At 39.1% G+C, this 24,244-nt stretch overlaps 1 protein-coding gene across 3 annotated transcripts in view; it reads right to left on the bottom strand.

Annotated features, from left to right (window-relative positions):
- Positions 1 to 24,244, bottom strand: part of myo16 (myosin XVI) — a 122,705-nt gene that overhangs the window by 30,995 nt on the left and 67,466 nt on the right. For all 3 annotated transcript variants that reach the window (XM_058393041.1, XM_058393040.1, XM_058393042.1), the window contains exons 12-23: positions 24,163 to 24,228; positions 22,857 to 22,984; positions 19,704 to 19,809; positions 18,360 to 18,477; positions 17,913 to 18,060; positions 16,801 to 16,912; positions 12,788 to 12,905; positions 11,825 to 11,896; positions 9,213 to 9,354; positions 7,866 to 7,938; positions 4,849 to 5,001; positions 38 to 238 (exon numbers count right to left, since the gene is read on the bottom strand). In XM_058393041.1, coding sequence (XP_058249024.1) covers positions 38 to 238; positions 4,849 to 5,001; positions 7,866 to 7,938; positions 9,213 to 9,354; positions 11,825 to 11,896; positions 12,788 to 12,905; positions 16,801 to 16,912; positions 17,913 to 18,060; positions 18,360 to 18,477; positions 19,704 to 19,809; positions 22,857 to 22,984; positions 24,163 to 24,228 — 1,437 coding nt within the window. The remainder of the gene's footprint in view (positions 1 to 37; positions 239 to 4,848; positions 5,002 to 7,865; positions 7,939 to 9,212; positions 9,355 to 11,824; positions 11,897 to 12,787; positions 12,906 to 16,800; positions 16,913 to 17,912; positions 18,061 to 18,359; positions 18,478 to 19,703; positions 19,810 to 22,856; positions 22,985 to 24,162; positions 24,229 to 24,244) is intronic.

Here is a 24,244-nt window from a genome sequence, read left to right on the forward strand (position 1 = left end):
GGTTGCAATATATTTTATAGTTCTCGGAGTCGCTCACCTTTCCAGTGTAGTGTGCAACAGTAAAAGATGGGCCCTGATCTTTTGGTGGGGGGTTGCCATTACCATCCTTGGTAGTAAGTGAAACAACATCAGTAGCAGTGGACTCCAGCTGGGCCTGGAGTCTCTTATACAGGTTGAGTTCAGATGGTCTTAGAGACTGGCTCTCCTCATCCAGCACACACAGCATGCCCTGAGGCTTCTGCAGCACATAAACACACACACACACGCACACATCAAACAGATACACTCAGCGCTTTGTATTTCATTCGCTAATATACACTAAGGAGTACTGACTATCTACGATCTAACTGAATCCATATTTCTGTGTGCTTATACCAAATTCCTCTCTTTCCCAATTTCCTATCAGCACCTCCCTGCCATGCAGGAAACACGGCTCTATAAACACACACCATATGGAAGCTTTCTTATAAAACACAAAACAATTCTTTGTCCTGTGCAAACACCAAATCTTATGCAAGATACAGAACAGATTCCGGATGGCTACCAGCCACGCAGCAATAAAGAGCACATTGTGAGATACGAGTCCATGGGAAAAAGGATGTTGGAAAGCAAACGTTTCATTCAACACGGAAGAGGACGTATGAAATCGGCACACGTGCGGCCGCATGTGTTTGTGTGCATATGTGTCTGGGTTGTGGGAGGAGGAGTGAAGCGTGAGTAATAGAGCAGAGAGGAGGAGTGTTCGAGTGTTTGTGTGAAGAATGCTGTGTCACTCTTTAAGTTTACAAAAGGCTGGATCAGTTTTATGACTCATAAAATAGTCATCTCAGAAAAGGCTAACAGCATCATCACCCCAAAGACTCACTTAACTGCACTGAGAGGGTACATGGACATGTGTGTGTGTGAGTCACTGTGCTATTCTAAAGCTGGCAGTAACCACAGCCATACATTACTGAGTCATGGTGACAATGAAGTACCCAGTTCTGTGCTGGTAAAATAACCTGTCTGAGAAAGCAAATCTCCTCAACGACAATTACATAGAACTCTCTTGCTAATTATGCCAGTGTTGTTTACAGAAACCTGGCAAAATCCCCCTGACTAAACCCAACTCCACTTCCCTGCACTCTGTGTATTTGGCTGAGCCCCTGCTGAACAGCATGTTTGATGGCCTGGCTGCTGCTTACTGTCAACACTTGCTTTAAAAATACAGGAAAGAAGAAATGTGGTTACTTTTCTTCTTGCCCAGTAATAAAAAAATTATGTCAGTAACGTAGGAAGGCTAACACATGCTTCCTCTGAGACATGCGAAGCCACCCACCGTATCTTTTTGCTCATGCTATGTCACAGGACAGTGAAACACACTCATAGGAAAGCATTCTAAAAAACATATGACTTTGTCATTCTGGTGTCATGAATGTTCCTTCGATAAGATTTGTATAATATGAAACTCAAGCCAAAGAACATAAACCTAAGTGTTACCTGACTGACACTTATTCAAACCCACACTATATAATGATATATACTGTATGTTTCCACCATGTGACAAGTGCATAAGAGGTGCTCACATTTCACCAATTCATTTAACTCAGCAAGCTATAACCTATCATCACCATTATGCAACTCTCATGTATCAGAAGTACACTGGGCCCTGAAGTTAAGTCTCCCTAAAGATTATGTTCTAACATAAGCCACCCTTGGTTGAAAACTGATCTAGTTGAGATCTTCTCTCAATACAGCTACATTATTCTATGCACTAGATGTTCCAGTTCCCTTAAAGACTAATTATGGCCACTCATACTATTTCTCCTTTGTCATTTAGGTACACTGAAAGACCTTAATTATAGAGCGCTACCTGACAATTCGATTCAACTTGAGAATATTCAGTTTTGCTTGAGATTTTAATCTCAAAAAAAGGCCTGAATAAATTCATATTAGTCTACTTTTATGCAATATTTTGGTGCGAAACTCACATGTATTCATGGATATGTAAATAACTATTAACATATTTACAAAACCTCTCAATTTTCACTGGAATGTCTCCTGAATTTTTGTTCCCATTTTCATTCATCCATTTATTTTAATTAACTGCTTAAGAGTAACAATGGATCTGGAGCCTTATCCTGATAGAACCGGGCACAAATCAGAAGAATTCACCCTGAATGCAAGGGATCTTCTTATGACTGATGTCATTACGATCCTTTTTTTTTTATTTAGCCTTAGTTCAACAAAGACATTACATTCTTGATTCTCGATATAATAAACATAAATCATCCACTGCTGGCTACTCGAGGTATGCCCCAGGGATCTGTTCCTGGCCCTCTCATTTTCATAATTTATATGCTTATTTGCTAGATTGTCTTTAACCCTGAAGAGACAGAAATCTACATCAATAGAGCGACAAGCGCCACACGAACCCCAATTAGTCAAACTTAACACGGCTTCAGCGAAAGAAGTGCTAATTGGTTAAATTTATTACAGATTTATGGGCTAAATTGGATCTATGCAAATTGTCAACATACATGAAATACCTTTGGTGGTATTTTCACTGACAGTTCTCTCATCAACACTGCATTCTTTGGCCTCCACATTGCATGCCTCTGCCACCTCCTCACTATGGAAGATATTCTAATTCTACCTTCTCCTGAGTACCGTAATGCCCTTTTTATTGGTGCCTCTGCCAAAACCCTTGCCAGATTAACACACATCATACCAGCAGCAGCTACAGCTCCACCAAACTACCAGCTGTCTTTGATTTTTCATGAACTATACAGGTTACCTCACACTGTCTCACTATGAATCCAAGGGAAAAAAAGTCTATTGTTGAAATGATCTCACCCCTCATTATTCTACTGAGTTCCTTCATCTATGTACTCTTCCTCGCTGAATTCAATGTATGTAAGGTCCCCAGGTTAAGACTATTAGAACTTTTCATGCCAGTCCTAGTGTCATTTTTTGGTTAATGTGGACGTTACTATTTTGGTTGGACGCTTGACCAATATTTTTTTTCGTGCTTATGCTCTGTTGCTATGTTCTTCATCATAAATTAATGCACTGCTCTGAAAGTGTGTGGGAACAATCCACCTTCAAAACCCACTGCACTGGGAACCATTTTGGTCCAGAAATACACCTAGAAAGATTCCTATTTGTGCGGATGCATTGATTTAAGTCTTGACCTATATTTTACAGTTCGGTCTTATGGATATTCATTTATTATTTAAGAACAAATCAGTTGTGAACTAAAAGCCATTTCACCCTGAAAATTAAAATGTGTTTTTATTTTAAACTTGTTTAACAATTTAGGCATAATAATAATAAATAAATAAAACAACCAGTTTATTTACATAATATTCAATCCAACTGCACCTCACATGTGGTCAGATCATCTCTTCAGAGCGGTGGTGTCCTTTCACTCTCTCTCTTACATTACCTTTCTTTCATCCTTTAGGTTTAGCTCTCAAAACACGATCTGTTAAAGGTCCAACATCTCTACATTCTTCATAAACAAAACTGATTTTAACGGGTAAAGCAGATAAAGCTCTTCATAAATCACAGGGTTTTTATTCTCCTGTGATATGAAGCAATTTATAGGCAACAGACTATTAAGCAATCTTTCAAAGTTTGGTTCTTTTATTTATGTTAACAAATATTAAGACTGTTCCCTCATATCTTTGTCTATGGAAGTATCTAATAAATCAGTGTAAATGCTCTTTTCTTATCCATTATCATAATTATTTTTGTACAATTGCACTTTGTGGCACATTTGTTACACATTCTGTTGAATAATCCTATAATATAAAGAAAAATAAGCTTGAAAACAACACTGGATTATTAAAGCAAGGAGGTTGTTTTGTTAATGCTGTTCAGCTTGATGATGTCATGCCAAATGCCATCATGCTTTTAAACACCTTCCTGCTTTAAAAAATTCACATTACTTAATACTGAACGGTAATTTGCAAAATATCTAGACAGTTTCTTCTAATTCTATTATAGTTAAGGAACTCTATGGGAACTTGGGGATTATTTTTAATTTTTGTTTCCTTTCTATCAAAGATAAGAAAATCATAAATATATGTAAGTTTTCATTTTTTGTTCTTGCCCTTATGTCAATTATTAATAAAATATTTGACTGAATTTTAATCGCATTTTACATGTCCAACAAAGAGTGATGTATATAAAGAGGACTGAGAATATGTCAGAATTTCCTCATATTTCTAGATCCTGATTTACTGTATGGGCATTACTTACATTACGTTGTTTTTTTTTTTTTAAATCTAATATCTGATGTATTAATGATTAGGTATAATATAGCCAAGAAATTAATGCTCAGATTTTGACATTGTTTGATGAAGAGAGGTACCTAAAACCATATTTTATAAATGACATCATTTGCATTTATTTAAATACCTTTAATAATATATTTAATTAAAATATTTCAATACATGAATAAATGCTATATGCTGTTGTTAATATATATTAATCACAGAGTTAAAATAGACAGTTAAACATATTCCATTTTCTTCCTAATAAATTAATTTTCCCAGAATTTTGGATGCATTATGAACAAAGTTAATACTGTAGAATAGAAAGGGTTAATAGATAGAAAATTAACCATTATTCCTTTTCCATTCTCACTCCTTTTTAAGGTTAAGATGAATTATTTTCATTAATCTTTCCCTGCAAGTCACCTTGTCTATAAGACTTTGTCACACTTGCTCTCTTTATGTTCTCCTTTATTATGTCTTTCCCAGCATCCCTCAGCCAATCCATACCTCTGTTTCTCTTTCACTATAATGTTTGTCATCTCTTTCTCTCTCTCTTTCTCTCTCTCTCTTACACATCTTTCTGTACCTGGTAGAAGAAGTCCACAAGCGCAGGCTGACAGGCAGGGGAGCGTACGGTCTCCATGGCGACCCCTTCTTGCAGACATTCCTGCTGTTCTTGCTGGAAGAGCAGCTCTGTTGTGTATTGCTGAATCCGCTCATTTACCATGTTTACACACAACTACACAGGGGAAACACACAAGCACATACACGTTAACGAACATTGTGCTGCACAAAGAAAAGCCTATTAGCACTATGCTGCATTCATTAGTGAATAAACCGTGTGCACACTGCTCTGTACTGTGTTGTCAACTTTACACGAGTGTATGACAAACAGTAAGGCTGACCCCCGGGTCGCGCCGCAGGTTCGGCTACTGCACTTTCCAGAGCACACGGAGGTTAATTACTGCTACCTACAGGATGACAGGCAAGCTCACATGGCATTAATTAATGAGCTCGGCATGTTAACTCCTTATAAATCACCGTACAAACACACTCACACATACAGCGGTCACATAATACATAGGCAGGATTTGTGAGAGGATTTGTTGCCTATTAGCTCAATGTAATGAGAATTATCAGCTAATTAAAACTGAGGCTAATTAATGTACACGCTGTTTTCGAGCGGGAGGAGGGGGGAGAAGTGTCGAACATTAAATACGCGGTATTCCCTAAATACCTGGTGCCATCAATCCCTGTCAATCACACCCTCTCGCACACCTTTTCCATATCAGAGCCCTCCATTTCTCCGGCTCTCTGTCCCTAAAAGGTCAGAATACCGATTCCCTCTGAGGAAATGAACAAATGACCTGTTACTACCTCTCTCACACATCATCACATAGGGATCACCCAAGGGATCATGGGTAATAGGCTGTCCAATGCCATTGCTCATTTACGCCATCCAGACACACACACACACAAGGTCTGAGCAATACCTATTGTTAGGAACTAAACATTTCAGCAACCTGTTATATCCATGGCATTTTCACCTCTGGGTTCAGGCCCGAGCCAAGGTTATCGCCTGTGTCGGGTTTTGCAAGTTCTCCCCTTATCCTGATAGGCTTCCTGTGGTTACATACTTTTCACACCTCTCAAAAAACATGCTGCTAGTGGGACTAGCCACTTTAAATGGTTTGTAGGTGTGAAGGAGTATACAAATGTGTGTACGTGTGATGCCCTGTAACAGACTGAAGGTGAATGAATAAAAAAATAATACTGACCATTTTATGTGGTCAAAAATGAAGGAGACACCATTTTCATCATAATATGTACATATACAAATGTGAAGCTAGTCGTAACATGAGTTGCACCTTCAAATCTTGACAGTGCCACAGCTATACAAAACAGCACCTTTCGTTTACGCACCAAATGTTACCTCTCTATGAGTTATCATTTCCCCTCAGAGCCATAGGTTGTGTTTAGTGGTGGTTCAAAATACAGTAGCTTCCCATTCCCGAATGTGGCTGCCTATATAACATACATTATTGATGCTTTATTACCATAGCTTTCCACCAATGCTTGTACATCTGAAACCTCTACTACTATAGCGGTCAGGCAGGTTCTAACACACACACACACACACACACAAATAGTAGAGGGCTCTAGGCTGCTGAATTATAGAGACCCCTTTTACAGATTCCCTAAAGACAGATCAGTATGTTGAAGCACAGCAGGCTTGGTGTAACTATCTCAGCAATCTACCAGACCTTTCAGCCTGCTCTTATTTGGGGCTTCTATCGCCAGTGACACAAGCACACACACACACACACACACATATGTGCACGTACACACACAAGCGCACGCACACACATACACACACGAGTGCACGCACACACATACACACACGAGCGCACGCACACACACAGCAAACAATGCAATCATTCAGTGCCAAATCCTGGTTGTCGATTTAGAGCCCAAATCTGGACGAGTGTGCGAGACTCCTTTGTGTCTGGTGGCGCAGGGTCAACCGAGTGCAGCGAAGGGTCATGCCAGCACAGACTGAAAAATACACTCACACACAACCATCTGAACCCTGCATTACAAACAGTCGCACTCTATATTCAGATAACCACGCTGCTGCTTGTGGTATTGTTCAACCCTGAACTTTAAGCCCGAGGAAAAACGCTCTACAATACAACAACACCACTAATCAAAGAGTTACTCGTCATGTAGCTAGACATCTGGACAAAGTGTTAGCCATCACCTCTGCAAACATATCAGGCAGACACTTTATACAAAATCACTATCACTTTAGGTAGCATATAATTAAGAAAATGACTCATAGAAGAACGTTTATGCATTTGGACACCAGGACCAATATTTATACAACAGAGGACATGAAAAATTTTGTGCACAATGACTTGAGAAGCTCAAACCACTCAGAAGATTAAGATTCAAGTTCAATATTTTGAATTTGTGATTTCAATCAAAGTCCATGGAGGAATCAATCGACTTTATCAATCGACTTTAAGTTCAAAACAGAAGATACGTAGATAAGTAGAAGCCTACTAAACAATTAAATGAAGTTTATATATTATATATGTAGCCCACTAGGTACACAGCTTCTGGAAAAAAAAAATCCTTTCAGTGGGAAGAGACATGCTGTGGCTCAGGGATCTGTAAGACAGATTAGTGTTTGTCCGTACCAGAAGAAAGGTCCCCAAGCACAATGCTTTCATTTGCTCTGGTCTGAGGTGACCCATCGGCCTGAGAATGAACCCAAGCTGTGCCTACTGACTCCTAAAACTAGACCTAGCACAAGAAGGTAGCGTATGCATGCAGTCTGGCTTCTGCAAAGTAATAGACTAGAGTGGGAAGAGCTGTGTATGGACTACTGTAGCCAAAGTGAATATATATATATATGTTATGCAGACTGCAGCTACAAAAATGTATATAAATAAAAGTGTGTATGAGAAGGCTTTCAGATGTATGAATAATTTTTTTTTCATTACTCTTAAATAAAAGAGAATTCAACATCTATATCCACATCCACCATCAGCATTCTCATCCATAAAATAATCAAAAACCCACTACACTCATCCTTACCTGTTCAAAGTTATTCTTCTGAAATTTCTCAAAGCCAAAAATGTCCAGGATGCTGATCTCCAGTGAGGGGTCTCTGAAAACACACAGAGGAAGAGACACATTTCACACAAATATTAATAAAAACACATACACAAGCTATACAGTCTCTCTCTCTCTCTCTCTCTCTCTCTCTATATATATATATATATATATATATATAGATATATATAGATAGATAGATAGATAGATAGATAGATAGATAGATAGATAGATAGATAGATAGATATAGATATGTATACACACAAAAAGAAAGATAGAGATATAGAGAGAAAGAGAGAGAAAGACATACTATAATCCGCTAATTATGGCTTATTGTGTGACAGTAGATGTGGAAGGGCTGAGTGAACATGAATATCATGAGTGGCAATGTGTACGTGTAATGTATGTGTGTATGCTAGCTATGTGAGCGAGCAAGAAATTGCAGGTTTTTGTGAGACAACACGTGGGACTTTCTGAGAGTGAGAGTGTGTGAAAGTGTGTCTTTACAGCTATTAAAATTCCGTAGCATACTTCAACAGGAGTTGCATGCTATTAAAGCCTCAATAAGGAGCATTCAGTACTAAATACACACTCTGCTGCTTGAATCCTCAGTGCTCTCTGTGCGACTGTTATGCAAATCCAACTGAAGTGTATGCTAATGTGCGTACGTTTTAAAGTAAAAAAAAAAAAAAAAAAAAGAAAGAAAGAAAAGAAGAAAGAAAAAGTGAATAAACAAGCAGTCCGTGCTTACATAGTCGGAATTCCAGGAGACACTTTTGTGGTAGTGAGATACCACGTTCGCTGCTCAGTGACAGTGTAGTGGTTAGGGAGGGGCAAGGCCAACAGTGCAGATAACCCAACCACGCGAGTCGACGTACATTGTGTATGTTATGCAAACTATTGTAGAACTTCACCTTGTATGATTGATGCTATCGATGGAATGGAGGTTGTTCTGCCAACGTCATGCTGACGGTGTGTGTTGTTCCTGCATTCTTTACAGTTGAGGAACTGCTAAAGACTGGCTAAAGATGCTGAGCTGTTATTGAATTCGGCAGGTACTGTGGCATTGTACACAGCAGCACAATTCAAACACAGACAAATGCTTTCACACACTATTTCATCTGGATCTATTTGGCACCTTCTTTTTAAATTAAGCTCAAGGTTACTTTCTTTTTTTAGCACTTATTATCCTATTCTGGCTATTTTGTTAGGCTGCATAAGCTGCTTTCAGAAAATAGTTCAGTGAAAGCATTCCACGGAGAGTTTCCTAATCATTTCTGAATTTCTGGAATGGACCGAGGACTCGAACACACGCACAATTAAACCTACCCAAGGCTTTCATCTTGACCTTGGAGATAAGAGTTAATGCTGTTGACTAGAACGCTGAAGAGTCGTCCATACAGAGATTTAGTCAGGAGGTCTCTGTACAGGTTGGACATTTCCACCGTGTGGCGGCGTGTGATGACATCACCTGGATGGAAGCAGAAAACAGGATTTATTTTCTCAAGACTTTGGAATGTAAGGTTTTGTGGTATTGTAATTATAATGAGTAAATATTCTACATTACATAACCCTCTAAGCAATTTCTAATACTTTTGAAAGCAACAATTATCGAGCACAAACCAGTCATTTAAAAATAAATAAACTTTTCATATTGTGCAAAAACCAGACAGGGCTGAATGATCACACACACACACACACACACAGTTTATTTCAGGAGTGTTCAGCTAAAATGTGTAGTGGTCTAGCCATATAAAATTGCTTACGAATGTCTGGATAAGCAGCTAACATTACTGAATAGCAATTTACTGTTTTGCCACTTGTGATGAGCTCATGCTTGTAAATAATTTACATCAATTCGAAGTGGTTATGATTTTTTTATTTTATTTTTTTGCACTGGCACTTCACTCACAGACTCCGAGCAGATGAGATACCTGTTTTTAAAATAAAGTGGAGAATAAACACATTTGCACTGCATTTGCAAACACATTACATTGCACTTTTTTGGTGCAATCTTTAAACACTATGTGTTTTTTCAGCTCAGAGAAATAATAAAAAAACTCTTCCTCTTCCTTCTCTAAGATATCTTCAGCTAAATAATTTAGATAAATACATGGAATTGGCCACATCAGAGAATCTGCAACAGAAGGAGTCAGATTAAAAAAAATCTGACTGAGTTTTTCCATACACGGATCAGTCTTCTGTAGTATTTGTCTTCTTCTTGGTTCAATCCATTGAAATACTTTACTATATTTAGATCCAGTATCAGATTTCGATCTTGCATCTGTTTTAATAAGTGAACCATTTTGGTAAATCATAAATATTGCCAACTTAGTGCACATGCTAGTACACAATAGTAACCTACTACCATGCTAATCACCTCTGGACTTTGTGTATGTGTCAGCAGGAGACAATAGGAGCACAGAAATCCAGACACAAAGAGGAATTGAAACAGAGGCTCTTAGACAGAAATGTGTGTAATTTTACGCAGTAGGTCAGGGTGTCCGCTGCATTATAGCGCGTCGTCAGCTGAGTTGGGTTAAAAGCCAGACGGTCATGTGCGCCTTATATTACTGTATAAGCAGTAACGTTCATCAGCTTGATGAGCGGGTGCTTTATCTGCGATGTCTGTGAATCGAGAGGGCATTTGTCCAGCCTAGCTGATTGTGCCAAAATGAAGTCCGCTAGTCATTAGTGGGGTCTATTTGGGAGCTTGCCTCAGGCATACTCCATTGATAACTTTCTGACTGGGCCATGGCCAGTGTTGCTGTGGTTTCTCAATGATTGACTTACTGGGTGGTGCAGGCCTGAGATTCCATTCACAACAAGCATCGCATTGACAGGAAAAACACTGAGTGCACACACATGAATGAAAAGCAAAGGCTAGCGATTTACACTGCGGCCCATAACATTGCTTAAGTCGTTAGTTATCATAAACAAACCTTCAAATTCAGCAGTGTACCATATGGTAACTGAATATTGACCAATAAAAACTCACTTATTTAAAGTATTTTGTGAAGTGAAGCCATAGATCAGGGATGTACCAGCTCCTGGATTAATGCTGATATCAATTATATGTCATGTATTTCACATATTTGTAGTTAATGCAAACATGCAAAAATGTACAATATGTTTACATTGTGATTTGAGTTTGAAATGTCAAATTAAACACGTCTATAATCTCATGTCTACAATATTTAACATTTGCCCCATTCAGGAGATGGTGATTTTCAGTCCTGATGATTCTCTAGTGACCTAAGGTCTATTGGAGTAAAATTAGCTGTGCTCTGTAAGTGGGAGAAATGGCATTATTCTTGGCCAATCGTGTGTATCTGTGAGCTCATGTATGAGAAAGAGGGCAGTTAAACCTTTCCTCTGAACATGCTCAGCTTCTCTGTAGTGTATAATGAGAAGCAATTCCATAAGATACATGTACTGTCTCTGAGGAATTGGCAAAATGGTGAGAAAATTACATAAATCTGATAGCTCACACATCTGACTTGGTTAACTGCACTTTATGCCATAATAAAATGCTTATACTTCTTCAATTTAAATAGCACATCCTTTTAATTTTGTTTCAAAACAATGATCTGACACCAGACAATTATCCTGCATCCCAAATTTCCGTAAAGAAAATGAATGCAGTACGCTCACATAAAAACACAAGACAACTATTTGCTGTATTGTATGTGGTATTACATCCTTGCATAAAATGGCCACCTGATATGTATAGGAGAATTATACGTGCTAAAAGTCACTATATAAGAAGTTTGTGATGCTAAACCAATTGTAGAATCACTTAAATAATGCAATAAAATCGCTGTGTAAAATCATCCTATACAATATCCGCAGTTCAGACAGTAAATAGTTGCCATGTGTCACAGTGGCTGATTTCTGTATGCTTTGACTTGTGCTGTGTGTTGCTGAAATGCAGTCCACACCTTTGAAATACTGAACGTCAGAAGTGAGAGCAGCTCCCAGATCCTCCGGGCTCACCTGCAGCATTCCCGCCACTGCAAACACACAAAGATACACTTCCTTATCCACAGAGTCTAGCACACGGTGTAAACAAGGAGAAATGAAAAACACATTTCTTTACATGTGTCTCTACAACAGTCAGGAGCAGGTAAAGCCAAACACTGAGTCCCTGTGTTAAGACTAGAGAGTCCCTTATGACTTGCTGTGCTTCCTGCCACAGAGCAGTACACAGCATCTACTCTTTCTTAGTGTTACTTTCACCCTAGAGACCGCTCCTGTCGGCTCAGCTCGAATGTGTGTGAGTTTGAGTGGATGTGTGTGTTCATTTATGCTTAGGCTCTTTGTACATATGGGAACTCATGCATTGTTAATAGTGGCCACTGTATATGTGTGACAGAGAGAGAGAGAGTGAGAACATGCTGACGTTACTTGTTTACTATGGCACATGTCCATACTGTAGTATGTGTCATGTTAGGTAAGGAAGAGGGCAAAGAGTAGCCAAGCTGTTCTGCTTTGTCACTTGTCAGGACTCAGAAAAACAGCTGACTCACTCACTGTGTGTGTGTTAGTGCTTGTGTGTGCATGTGTGTGTGTGTGTGTTTGTGTGAGAGGCAGAGAAAGAGAGTTCAGGGCAGGTAAGAGCAATTGACACAGCGGTGCAATGTTGTGTAAAAGTGGCGTGAGTGTGTGTGTGTGTGTGTGTGTGTGTGTGTGTGCGAGTGTTTTCCACTGCATACTGAGTGGTCTCTCATTAAGCCTCAGCAGTACTGAAGTAAACAAGTCAGGATAGTGGGGGTGTGTCACAGCTCTTGGTGCGTTCTCGTTGTCCCTCCCTAGATAGTGGAAGTGAATTTAGGGAGTTTGTGCCCTCTGCTGGCCTCCAAGTATAATTGCGCCGCATGAGTGCTACAAAAACCTAGAATCACCTCGGTCTAACAGCTGCATGTCAGACACTAGAGCCGTGTCAGCGTCCGTCAGGGCTGTGAAACGCAGCTCCCCCAGGTGGAGCATCGCTGAGAGGATGACAAACAGATTCTCCACTTCCTGTGAGACACACACACATAAACAGTCTGTCTGTCTGTATTTGAGTGTCACATAGAATTCACATTACTTTTAACAGCACCATCACCTTTTTACTGTGTACAAATCATGCAGTACAATGGTACAAACTGTTGAATCAGCTGGAATTACGCAAGAACCTACTCTAGTTCTCCTTATTTGTGGAATGAGTATCAATGTCCTACAAACACTTTGCTCTGCACCTCCACGATACAACATGAAGAATGCAGGGTATAACTTTTAACACGGTTCTCACTGTAAAGAACATGACAGAGTGTCACTTGGGGATGTGATAGCTTAGTGGTTAAGGTGTTAGCCTACTGCTCAGAAGGTTGTGAGTTTGACTCCCAGGTTCACCAAGCTGCCCCTGCTGGGCTCTTAATGCTCAGTTGTATAAAATGAGATAAACTATATACTGATAAGGTATAGTGTGAGTCTCTACAACATCACATGACAATTCACCAGGACAAATCTTCAACGTGACACATACCATGCAAAAGAATGGATGACAGGCATAAAGATCTCTTCAGAAACTCCTCACAAGTTAGATGTACTTAGGTTTTGCTAAAAATATTATTCAGTTGAGTTTTTGTTGTTGTTTTAAAAAAAAGTTGTTTTTAATGGGAGAAATGATGCAATTAAACCATTTTTGTTATAAGTTACTGACAAAGCTCAAGAGAGAAGTTCAGCATACTCTTACTCTAAAGATTAAAGATTTAAAAGAGGAAGACGTAAGGACACCTGTGATTCATATTGCTCCAGCTACAGAGGTTAAAATGGTCTCGTGAGCAACGTAACATTACAAAATGTGTCCTGACATTCTATCATTCTATCCCATTTTACTGTATTTGAGGAAACACTCGCGCAAAAACAAAGTAAATCTTCTCTTCAGTTATGAGCAGTGAGGACATCAGTGATTTGTCCGTTTGGACAAGTGGAAAAGCTGAGAACAGCAAATGAAAGAATAATAGTCTGAGTGTGTCAGGGAAAGGGGGTACATTAGGATATTGGGGGTGGGGGGGGTGTTGCTGTGATGAGATGAAGGAACAATCCCTATTTAATGAAGGAGATTTAGAAGAGTTCTTGATAGGATTAGCACACTTTCTGTTTGGAGAGAGAGTGTGTGTGTGTGTGTGTGTGTAAGAGAGAGAGAGAGAGAGAGAGGGAGAGAGAGATGGTGTGTGTGTGTGTGAGAGAGAGAGAGAGAGAGAGAGAGAGGGAGAGAGAGATGGTGTGTGTGTGTGTGTGAGAGAGAGAGAGGGAGAGAGAGATGGTGTGTGTGTGTGAGAGAGAGAGAGAGAGAGAGAGAGGGAGAGAGAGAGAGAGAGATTGTGTGTGTGTGTGTGAGAGAGAGAGAGAGAGAGAGAGAGAGAGAGTCAGAGAGTTTGAACAGGGGTAAACCAGGACATTAGTCTGAGCTCATGATGTGAGAACACTTTGCCCTGTGATACCATAAGCACTTGTATTTTAAAAGCACACTAGTCCTGTGTGGGTTTCTCTTCTCTGTCCATATATTCTGCAAGACCCCAGCTAAAGGCTGCTCTTAACGAGCTTCACGGAAGCCATTAAAACCATTAGATCTTCCTTAGACATTTCCAAACAAAACACATTGTTCACTATATTCTAAGCTCCGCATCTTAACCTCTGACTCAAATCTCTGCGTGACTTCAAAATATATTCCTATACACCAGCTACACCTCCCATATCTCAGTCTCAGCATTGGCTGCTTATTTCTGCAACAGTGTATGCTTACAGTCCTTTACCATTTGAACCATGATTTAGTTTATTAGCCCCTACATTCGTCTACCTAATAAACTATGACTACAAATACCTGCACATGCACACATCCGTCCTAATGAACCCGGTGTCATCCCAGTGTAAGCTCGGGTTGAGGTTGTTGTGGCTATGCAGTAAAATGTGCTCTGTGGGTTGTGTGTTATTAGCTGGTAAGTCATCAGGCTGCAGACGTACGGGAATGAACTGTAAAGAGTAGCATTACTGTGCTGTTCCACTAAACCCCTATAATACAGCAGAAGACTGTGTCTAGAGCCGCTGCCAACGCCCAAGGCTACTCACCCTGCCACATATGCATAAACACACGCTCATACTCAGACTGATGTATCGTAGAAGAAACAAGCCATCGATTCATCACACTGACATCACAAAATCACAAAAATCACCATCATGTTTTACTGAGATGCCTAGCAAAACAATATATTTTTATGCTTACTCAAAAGGCAAACATAAATGACCCCTCATAGACCACACACCACACACACACACACACACGCAGTATGAAATGCTTATTATTCATGTAAAGGGAAAAAAACAGAAACCATGTTTACACAAAACTCCTTTATAATAAATAAATAATTGTAAAATTATTTGCTTAATTATTAAATAAATTAATAAGAAGCTGTCTAATTCCTCATTTCAGACAGAGGGATTTTTTTTACAGAGTGATGCTTTAAGAATTGGATGAAGTTCAAGGATATTAAAAACATTACTGCATGACACAGAGGTTTGTGAATTAAAAAGCTTTGTGAGAAACACCAAACACAACAAAAGTCTAGCAAATATCAGTTTAAATATTGTGCACAATTTATACATTTACATCTAAATCTCTTGGCAGACATCCTTATCCAGAGCAACTTACATTTATCTCATTCATACAACTGAGCAGTTGGGGGTCAAGGGCCTTGCACAAGGGCTCAGCAGTGGCAGCTTGGAGGGGCTGGGATTCAAACTCACAACCTTCTCATCAGGAATCTCACACTCTCTGGTGTCACCCAAATGAGGATGGGTTCCCTTTTGCATCTGGTTCCTCTCAAGGTTTCTTTCTCATACCATCTAAGGGAGTTTTTCCTTGCCACAGTCGCCTCAGGCTTGCTCAATAGGGATTTTGTCTAACATCTAGGACTATGTTCCTTATGTTCTGTAAAGCTGCTCTGAGACAATGTCCATTGTTAAAAGCGCTATACAAATAAAATTGAATTGAATTGAATGTTAACAGCTAAGCTACCACATCCCTTATAACACTACACATTATCATAAGAAAAAGAGTAGATGGTTAAATATCCAGCAGTAAACACCTATGTGCCTGATATATTTCTAGCAAGACTTCCATTGCAAGCATATAATAACTGTAGCCATGTCATATAGTTGTGTTTTAAATATCTACAATACGTTACAGTACATCTTATTCACTTGCTTGGATGTGAGTCTCGCAGGTGATTCTCGCAGCCTCTGGAGGTTACTCAGGGTGCAGTGATGCAGTATTCACTAGCGCTTTACATAAATATTTAAAGACATTTCTCAACAACTGCTTTTACACTTGTTCTGAGTGACTAAATGGGTGCGTTGCACTTTTCTCAAGCAAATGTGGTAAAACCTTGTCTGTAATCATGCGTACACTACACGTTCAGGAACCGGAGATTAGACTGAAAAGCCTTGAGGTGTTCCCTTTCAATAACTGGGAGTAAAACTGTACTAATTGAATTTGCATGAGCTTGTATTGGCCTTGAAAGCCTAACTTCATGTGTGTACATGTGTGTGTGTTGCATGTTAACAGACTGTATCACTTATTATTTGTTAAAACTGTCCATGGACCCGCCTTCTAATCTAGAGCATTTCTTCTTCGTCTGTCTGTCTGTCTCTCTCTCTCTCTTTCACACACACACACACACACACACACACAAACACACACACACACCTCTATTCGAAACTCATACTAACTGTCACACAAACCCAGGCTTTCAAGTTCAGTACAAGCTTGCAAATTTCATTTGCAAAACTTCACACCCATTTGCTGGAAGAAAATACTCTACAAAGGAACTAAACGTATGTAAGCGTCAATGATCAATGCCTGTGGCTACTGTACCGATTTGTTAAATCCAAGGGCACGTAGGGCGTGTTTCAGCTCTGTCAGCTTCTCTCTGCTCTGCTCCGTGTTCGCTGTGGCGGTTTCAGCAGGTGTCACCGAGCTCAGGTACCTACACGCAAAAATAAAACACATATAATAAAACACACTGTACTATTCTGCACTGTGAAGGGTGTAAGACTCCTCTATAGGCCCTTAGAATGAGATTCCTTATGACTTATGTACAGTATTTACAGTGGAGTAATCACACGCTGAGACTCGCTCAAGACTCTTTCCTCCAGGACATGTAAATATAAACTCTTATGTTGAAATGGTGATACATCTATATCTTTCTGTGATACAATGACTTGCTATATTTGCTGACACACACAGACAATATCTAAAATGTTCAATAATATTAAAAGCGATTTAAATGCTAAATATTTGAATAAACTGAAATCTGAATGAAATCCTTAACCAAATCTGTCATTTATTTAATGCTCATGTTTACAAATCAAGCTAAAAAGAAAATTCAGAAGCTGTGCATGGAGTAACACAGTGCAGACTTTCTGTTTGGAGAACTGGTGTGTGTGTGTGTGAGAGAGAGAGGGAGAGAGAGAGAGAGAGAGAGATGTGTGTATGTGTGTGAGTGACTTACTTAATAAACTAAAAACTTTACACAAATCTTTACGTCCACCTGACAGACTGCTGTGATGAACCTTTGTGTGTTACTTTTCAGACACACATGCTTTGTTAACAGTTCATTTGACCTGAGTGATGGTCAGACACCTGGCTTTACATTTATGGTAGGAAGAGTGCAAGGTCAAGTAGGTTTCATGAGAGTTTAGGGTTCTTCTTCTTGTTTTTATTAAACTTTTACATTTACATTTCCTTATCCAGAGCAACTTACATTTTTAATCAATTTTTTTTTTTTTTTACAACTGAGCAGCTGAGGGTTAAGGGCCTTTCTCAGGGGTCCAGCAGCAGACCTGGAATTCAAACTCACAACCTTCCGATCAGTACAAAGCCTTAACCACATTTTCTGGTCCTTGTTGCTTTAAACCTTTGCTCATTTGCTTGTAGAGCAGAAAGCAAATAAAGAGTGTGTGTGTGTGTGTGGATGAGTTGTTTACCTGTGGGTTCTAATATTGTCTAGGTTCAGGTTGCTTTTCTCCTCAGCTGAAAGCCCTTCAGCCATCAGATAGAAGATGTTGAAGTTCTGCTGCTCTTGGTGCGTGTGGACTAACCGAGTCTTCTCCAGCATGTAGGTGTACACATGTGCTGCTCACATAAACACACACAAATTGTGAAATTTAAATCTGTCCAAAAGAGAGAATGAAAGAAATAAACTGAAATAATCATAAATTTCCATTAAGAGAATCTATAGTGAAGTGAGAAGGTATGCTGATCGGTAAGTGGAGGGATGGCGCCCTCTGTTGGTAAACCAACTCAAAACACCCAAACTGAACACCAGGTGACCACTCTGGACACCAGCACACTGGACATGTCACATCCAAATACAATTACTACAATTGCACAAGATAAAATAAATCTAACTGTTAAATGTACCAAACACAGACCTCTGAGCAGAGTCCTTCTTTTCTCGCTGTACTGCAGGGAGAGCAGCTTGATAAAGCGACTGGAGTTAGTGTTCATAGGAGTCTTAGCATGGCCAAAAGCTTCTAGGATAGAGTTCACCTGAAAGAATAATAGCAGAATGAAACCGATCTAGAACATGATTTAAAAGTGAGACTTATTTCAAATGAATTGTTATACTGTTTATCAAGAACATTCATTCAAATAAAAACAGAAAAAAATAAAATAATAACAAAATGTACTTTTTATTCTCACAGTAATATACATATACACCGATCAGGCATAACATTATGAGCACTGACAGGTGACATGAATAACAATGATGCCTCATCACTGGTGCCTCATCATGGCACCTGTTAGTGGGTGGGATATATTTGGCATCAAGTGAACATTTTGTCCTCAAAGTTGATGTGTTAGAAGCAGGAAAAATGGGCAGGCACAAGGATTTGAGCGAGTTTGACAAGGGCCAAATTGTTATGGCTAGACGACTAGATCAGAGCATTCCAAAACTGCAGCTCTTGTGGGGTGTTCCCGGTCTACAGCGGTCAGTATCTATCAAAAGTGGTTGAAGGAAGGAACAGTGGTGAACCGGCGACAGGGTCATGGGCGGCCAAGGCTCATTGATGCACGTGGGGAGCAAAGGATGGCCCGCGTGATCCGATCCAACAGACGAGCTACTGTTGCTCAAATTGCTGAAGAAGTTAATGCTGGTTCTGATAGAAAGGTGTCAGAATACACAGTGCATGACGGGTCAGGGCTGTTTTGGCAGCAAAAGGGGGACCAATACCAATATTAGGCAGGTGTTCATAATGTTATGCCTGGTTGGTATATATATATATATATATATATATATATATATATATATATATATATATATATATATATATATATATATATATATATATATATATATATATATATAATTTGCATTCAGAAACCAGCATGGTGTTACTTAATTCATGATGCTATTTTTTATGATTTCATCATCAAAATTGCATTTAATAGCCCTCATAATTATAATTCATAATTCATACAAATTTTCATTCTGATAAATTTTTCACAAACATACTTATGGACATTCTGAAAAAGAGGACAGAAAGACACCACTTAAGCTGAAAACTCCCCAAATCTTTGAAGGTAGAGCACAGATTTTTTTTTTTTATTCCATTCAGTGAAAAGTTTATACCCTGCTAAAGGCTTCTAGCTTTACTGTATCTGCAGAAAGCATAGACATAGCTTGATCCTCCTTCATCCACTAATCTGCCAAGTTCAGTAGTATAATTCTTCAGGAAAACTGAGGATGAAAACAGTGGAACAGAATGACTCACATGCTTCATGCGTAGCTCCAGAGAGAATCCTTTCGGACATGAACGAGCAGCGAGGTGCTTCAGGATGTGCTTACAGGCCTCGGATTTGCCTGAGCCACTCTCGCCACTGAAAATAAAGAAAAGAGACAGAGATGCATGATATCTGTGTAGCTGGTACTGCACTGGTACTACTGGTACTGAAAATGAACTTCTGATCTAATCCGATACTCTTGCCATGGTACCACATCCCTGCCTCCTGCACTACACACTGATCATTTCTCATTCCTCACACGTCCGCTCTGACTTAAATCTACTCACACTGCAAACCACGGCATCTTAGCAAGTGATCATATATTGATTCGAGTCATACTACATCTAATCTACTATTTCTAAATATCTACTATTTCTTATTGTAATATTACAATAAACCAAATATAAGATTCTTCAGTGTATTTTTAGGCATATATTACTATTTTTGAGCTTTTTTTTTATTCTATTGGCAGATCATTTCACATCTGTTTAGAAATCAATGCTTAAAAGTAGCCACATAATCTGCCCATAGAACAAGATCATTTAAAAATATGTCTTGATTTGATAATCTTAGATTTGGTTTCTTGTTCTCTCTTAACATGATACACTAGATCTTTTTGACTACATAGACAATAGCATTAAACATATGAACTTATGAACTTATGGACTTAAGATGTCATTGTTTACAGTGCAGCTTGTAGTTACTGTAGTTGCTAGATGGCGCTAGTGAGCAAGCCGAAGAGCAGAACCGCTTTTCTCTCAGAATTTTAAACCACACGATTTTAACATTTAAAAACTCACTTCTCTGCTGTCCTGCCTACTCCTTCAACAACACGTCCTTATATACTGTATCCTGTTGTCATTAAAGTCGGTACAATGACTTCTTTATACACATATGCACATCCTGTTTGTTTTTAAATAGAATTCAAGATTTCCTAGTTTCTAGTTTCAGTATGAGACACAGTAAAAGAAAAAAGGTTCGTGTTGTTGCCTCACAGCTCTAGGATCCCTGGTTCGATCCCTGAGCTCCAGTTATTGTCTGGGTGGAGTCCAAAAACATGCTGGCAGGTGAAGCAGCTACTCTAAAGGTGTGCTCTTAGGTGTGAACAAGTGTGTGAACGTGTACTGGCATCCCATCCAGGGTGTATTCCCACCTCGTGCCCAGTGCTCTAGTGATAAGCACCAGAACCACCATGACCCTGACCAGCATAAAGTGGTTGCTGAAGGTGAATAAATCTACTTGTTAAAGCTATACGGACAGATATGATTGCATATAATAGTCCTGTGGATGAAATTCGGAGACAGATGGAGAGAGAGAAAGCGAGAGTGTAGGGGGTGAGAGGGGGAGGTGGGGGGGATGGGCCCCAGTCCTCACAGATGGATTTTTTCATTAGTGCCTTCTACTGCTCATTTTCTGGAGGATGATGCCCCAGTTATTTCTCCTCCCTCTCCTATTTCTTTTGTGAAATGATTTCTAGGCTATATTTGAACTCAAGGGCAAAATGCACTTCTCCACCCTGTGTGTGTGTGTGTCTCTAAAGTGTACCTGGCCATTTTTACGTCTTTGGCCATACAATCTCTAAAGTGTAGCTAGCAGCACTGGTCTCCTCTCACCCAAGAGCCAGGAGTGTACATGGGAGCACATGTCTATGTGATGGATTACCCGTGCGTTAAGGACATTAAAACGGTTGCCAGATCCTCTCTACCTCAGCAAAATGTTCTGCCAGTGAAAACGGAGCAGAGTTAAATTGCAAATAAAGATTTAATTGCAATCAGAAGTGGCCTCGGCCCAGAAGCGGACAACGGGCAAGCCATGGTGATGCTCACACACCCATTAATCTCTCCATTAGCAGGTCCGGATTTACACTCTGTCCCCGAGAACATTAATCTCTCTGCGTGTGCTTAACACGGTCCACTTCAGAATGGTTTAAGCAATGATTTAGTCACACACTTTTTTACACAACTCATTTACATGAGCTGGCAAAATGTACAGAGATCATCCCAGTCTATACACACACCTCAAGTTGCTCCCATGGGTAAAATTGTAAATTCATGAGTTAATAATAACAATAAAGCTAAAACATACAAAGCATTTGGATTCTTGCACACACTTAACATCAATCAGTAACTTAAAGTAAGAGACATAAAGAAAAAAACCCACAATCTTAAACTCCTTACTATTACTGACTCCTCATCAGCTTTACTGACAATTTTATTTTTAAATCAATATTTTTAATCATCAGAACTCCCAGAATGCCAGCCAGCACAAATGTAACTAAGTACATCTAGAACATTTTCCAAGAAACAAGCCGGTCACAAAATGTAAATAAAATAAAATAAAATAAAATAAAATAAAATAAAATAAAATAAAATAAAATAAAATAAAATAAAATAAAATAAAATTCTGCATAAACCCAATTTATATTGTTCTCCTGAAAAACCCTCTAAATTGTGTGTGAGTAGAAATGCTTTACTACAGCTTTACTATAAAACTACAAAATTAATCATTTAAAAAAGTTAATGTAAAATAAAATGCATTTTTAAAAATTAAATACTGAAATTTAATTATCTCAAAAATGACCTAGAATAAAAAATAAATAATACAGTGCACAGGCAACTATTTTCCTTTTACATTTGTTTAATGTGTGAAATTATTATTAAATTCAAACACTTGGATTTCGGAGGGAAAGCAGTTTTAATTTAGTACCATTAGATGGCGATGTTCCATGAAAAATTCGGAAAGAAGACGTGAACTCAGCTGTATATACTCTACGGTCTAACTTGGATTGTAGTTGGATTTACTACAGCAGTGGAAATGGAGGCTTGCAAAAGTTCCACATAAGAATAATATAAATATAAGAGGTTTCAAAAGAGATAACTTGAAAGAATAATTCTATAATGATCTTAACAATCCAAGCAGCAACAGCAAGGCTATAAGACAGCAATAACAATGACCCTCAGTCCAGAATGTACACTTTTTGTATTTTTTTTAAATAAATTTTTATACATTTATATGATTTGGTCCTTATCTTATTATCAGAAAGAATGCTTTAAACATAAGTAGCTAATATCAAGCATTATGTATTTATTCATATATTTTTTAACACAATTTCACTCTGAACACGTGCAGGGGTTCAGCTGTACCTTATGATGAAACACTGAGGTCGTCGTTCCTGCAGCATCATGTGAAACGCTCGCTCAGCTGAGGAGAAGATGTGAGGAGGAAGAGAGGAACAGAGACGACCACTGGAGCTCAGATACAACTGACTGACCTGAAGAGAGCGAACGAAAGAGAAGGGGCGTGGTTTATATACATGTAAAACATACATACTATAAACAAGTGTGTGTCTGTGTGCGCATGAGTGTGTGTGAGCATGCGTGAGAGTGTGTGTATTCACAAAAATGAATTTTATCCCCATTCACCCCATTGAGGAAGCTGAGATCTCATTACTCGCTTTCATGGAGACTCAGCATGCACACACTGAGGACACCAGAAGGACACACAGATAATGTAATAAAAAAAAAAAAGAGTGAGAGAGAGAGAGAGAGCGCTAGAGGGAAAGAAGGAGCAAGTGCAGTTTAGTTCAAGAGAGAAAATCAACTATAAGGCAGAGTAGTTAAATAGAGCAATTAAATGCTGAAACTGTAATAAAAAAACCAGCAGAATTAGCAAATACATCCCTGAGAGAAAGATGTGTGCAACGAAGTTTGGGGCCAAAGCTATTTATTTATTATAGCAAAGCTAAAAAAAAAAAAAAAGCAATATAGGCTATAAGAGTGATGTGGAAAGGCTCCCAGAAAGAGACACTTGTCACAGTAAGGAAAGGAGGTTAAGATGATGTAGCATCACTCTGTACTGAATAACAGAAAGAGATCTGGTGTCATAACTCCAGAAGCTCAGAGGGAGGCACTTAAAGAGAAGCCATGCCTGAAATGAATGTGACATGCAGGGCCAGTGAGGGCAGATCCCCCACCCTTAGACCAAGCTGGACCTTTATACATGCTTGTGAATTTGTGTGTGACCAGGACCCATTCTAAACCTCTTCAATTAAAGTGAATCATTAAAGTGTTAAAATTAAACAGATGGCCAAGCTGTCATCTTTTAGTTTCTCCTCTCACTGAGCAGGGTCTGATGAGCACACCCTCTCTGTCAATACAGGGACAGATGCATCCATAGACAGGGCCAACTTGAGCTCATTTCAAAACTGGAGTGTGTGTCTTTCATGAGGGTGGGGATGAAGAGTAAAGGTGGGATACATGTGAGTGCTGGGGCCTAGTGAACAGGAGGGCAGTTTATCACTGACAGGAAAAGGATGAATTATTAATGATGAGATCAAGGCAGCTCCCTTCTTCATGCACAGAGCTTTCGACAGAGGTACACACACTTAACATCACTTACAGGACTGTTCAGAACATAAACACTATGCGAGCGAGGAGAGAAAGTACTTACAAGATTAGAGTAGATGGGCAGGTCTTTGTTGGGGTTTATGAGAAGGAGAATGTGACCAATGTAAGTCTGGAAAACAGAACAA

This window comes from Hemibagrus wyckioides, linkage group LG06 (genome assembly GCF_019097595.1).
Source record: "Hemibagrus wyckioides isolate EC202008001 linkage group LG06, SWU_Hwy_1.0, whole genome shotgun sequence".
NCBI classification, from domain to species: domain Eukaryota; kingdom Metazoa; phylum Chordata; class Actinopteri; order Siluriformes; family Bagridae; genus Hemibagrus; species Hemibagrus wyckioides.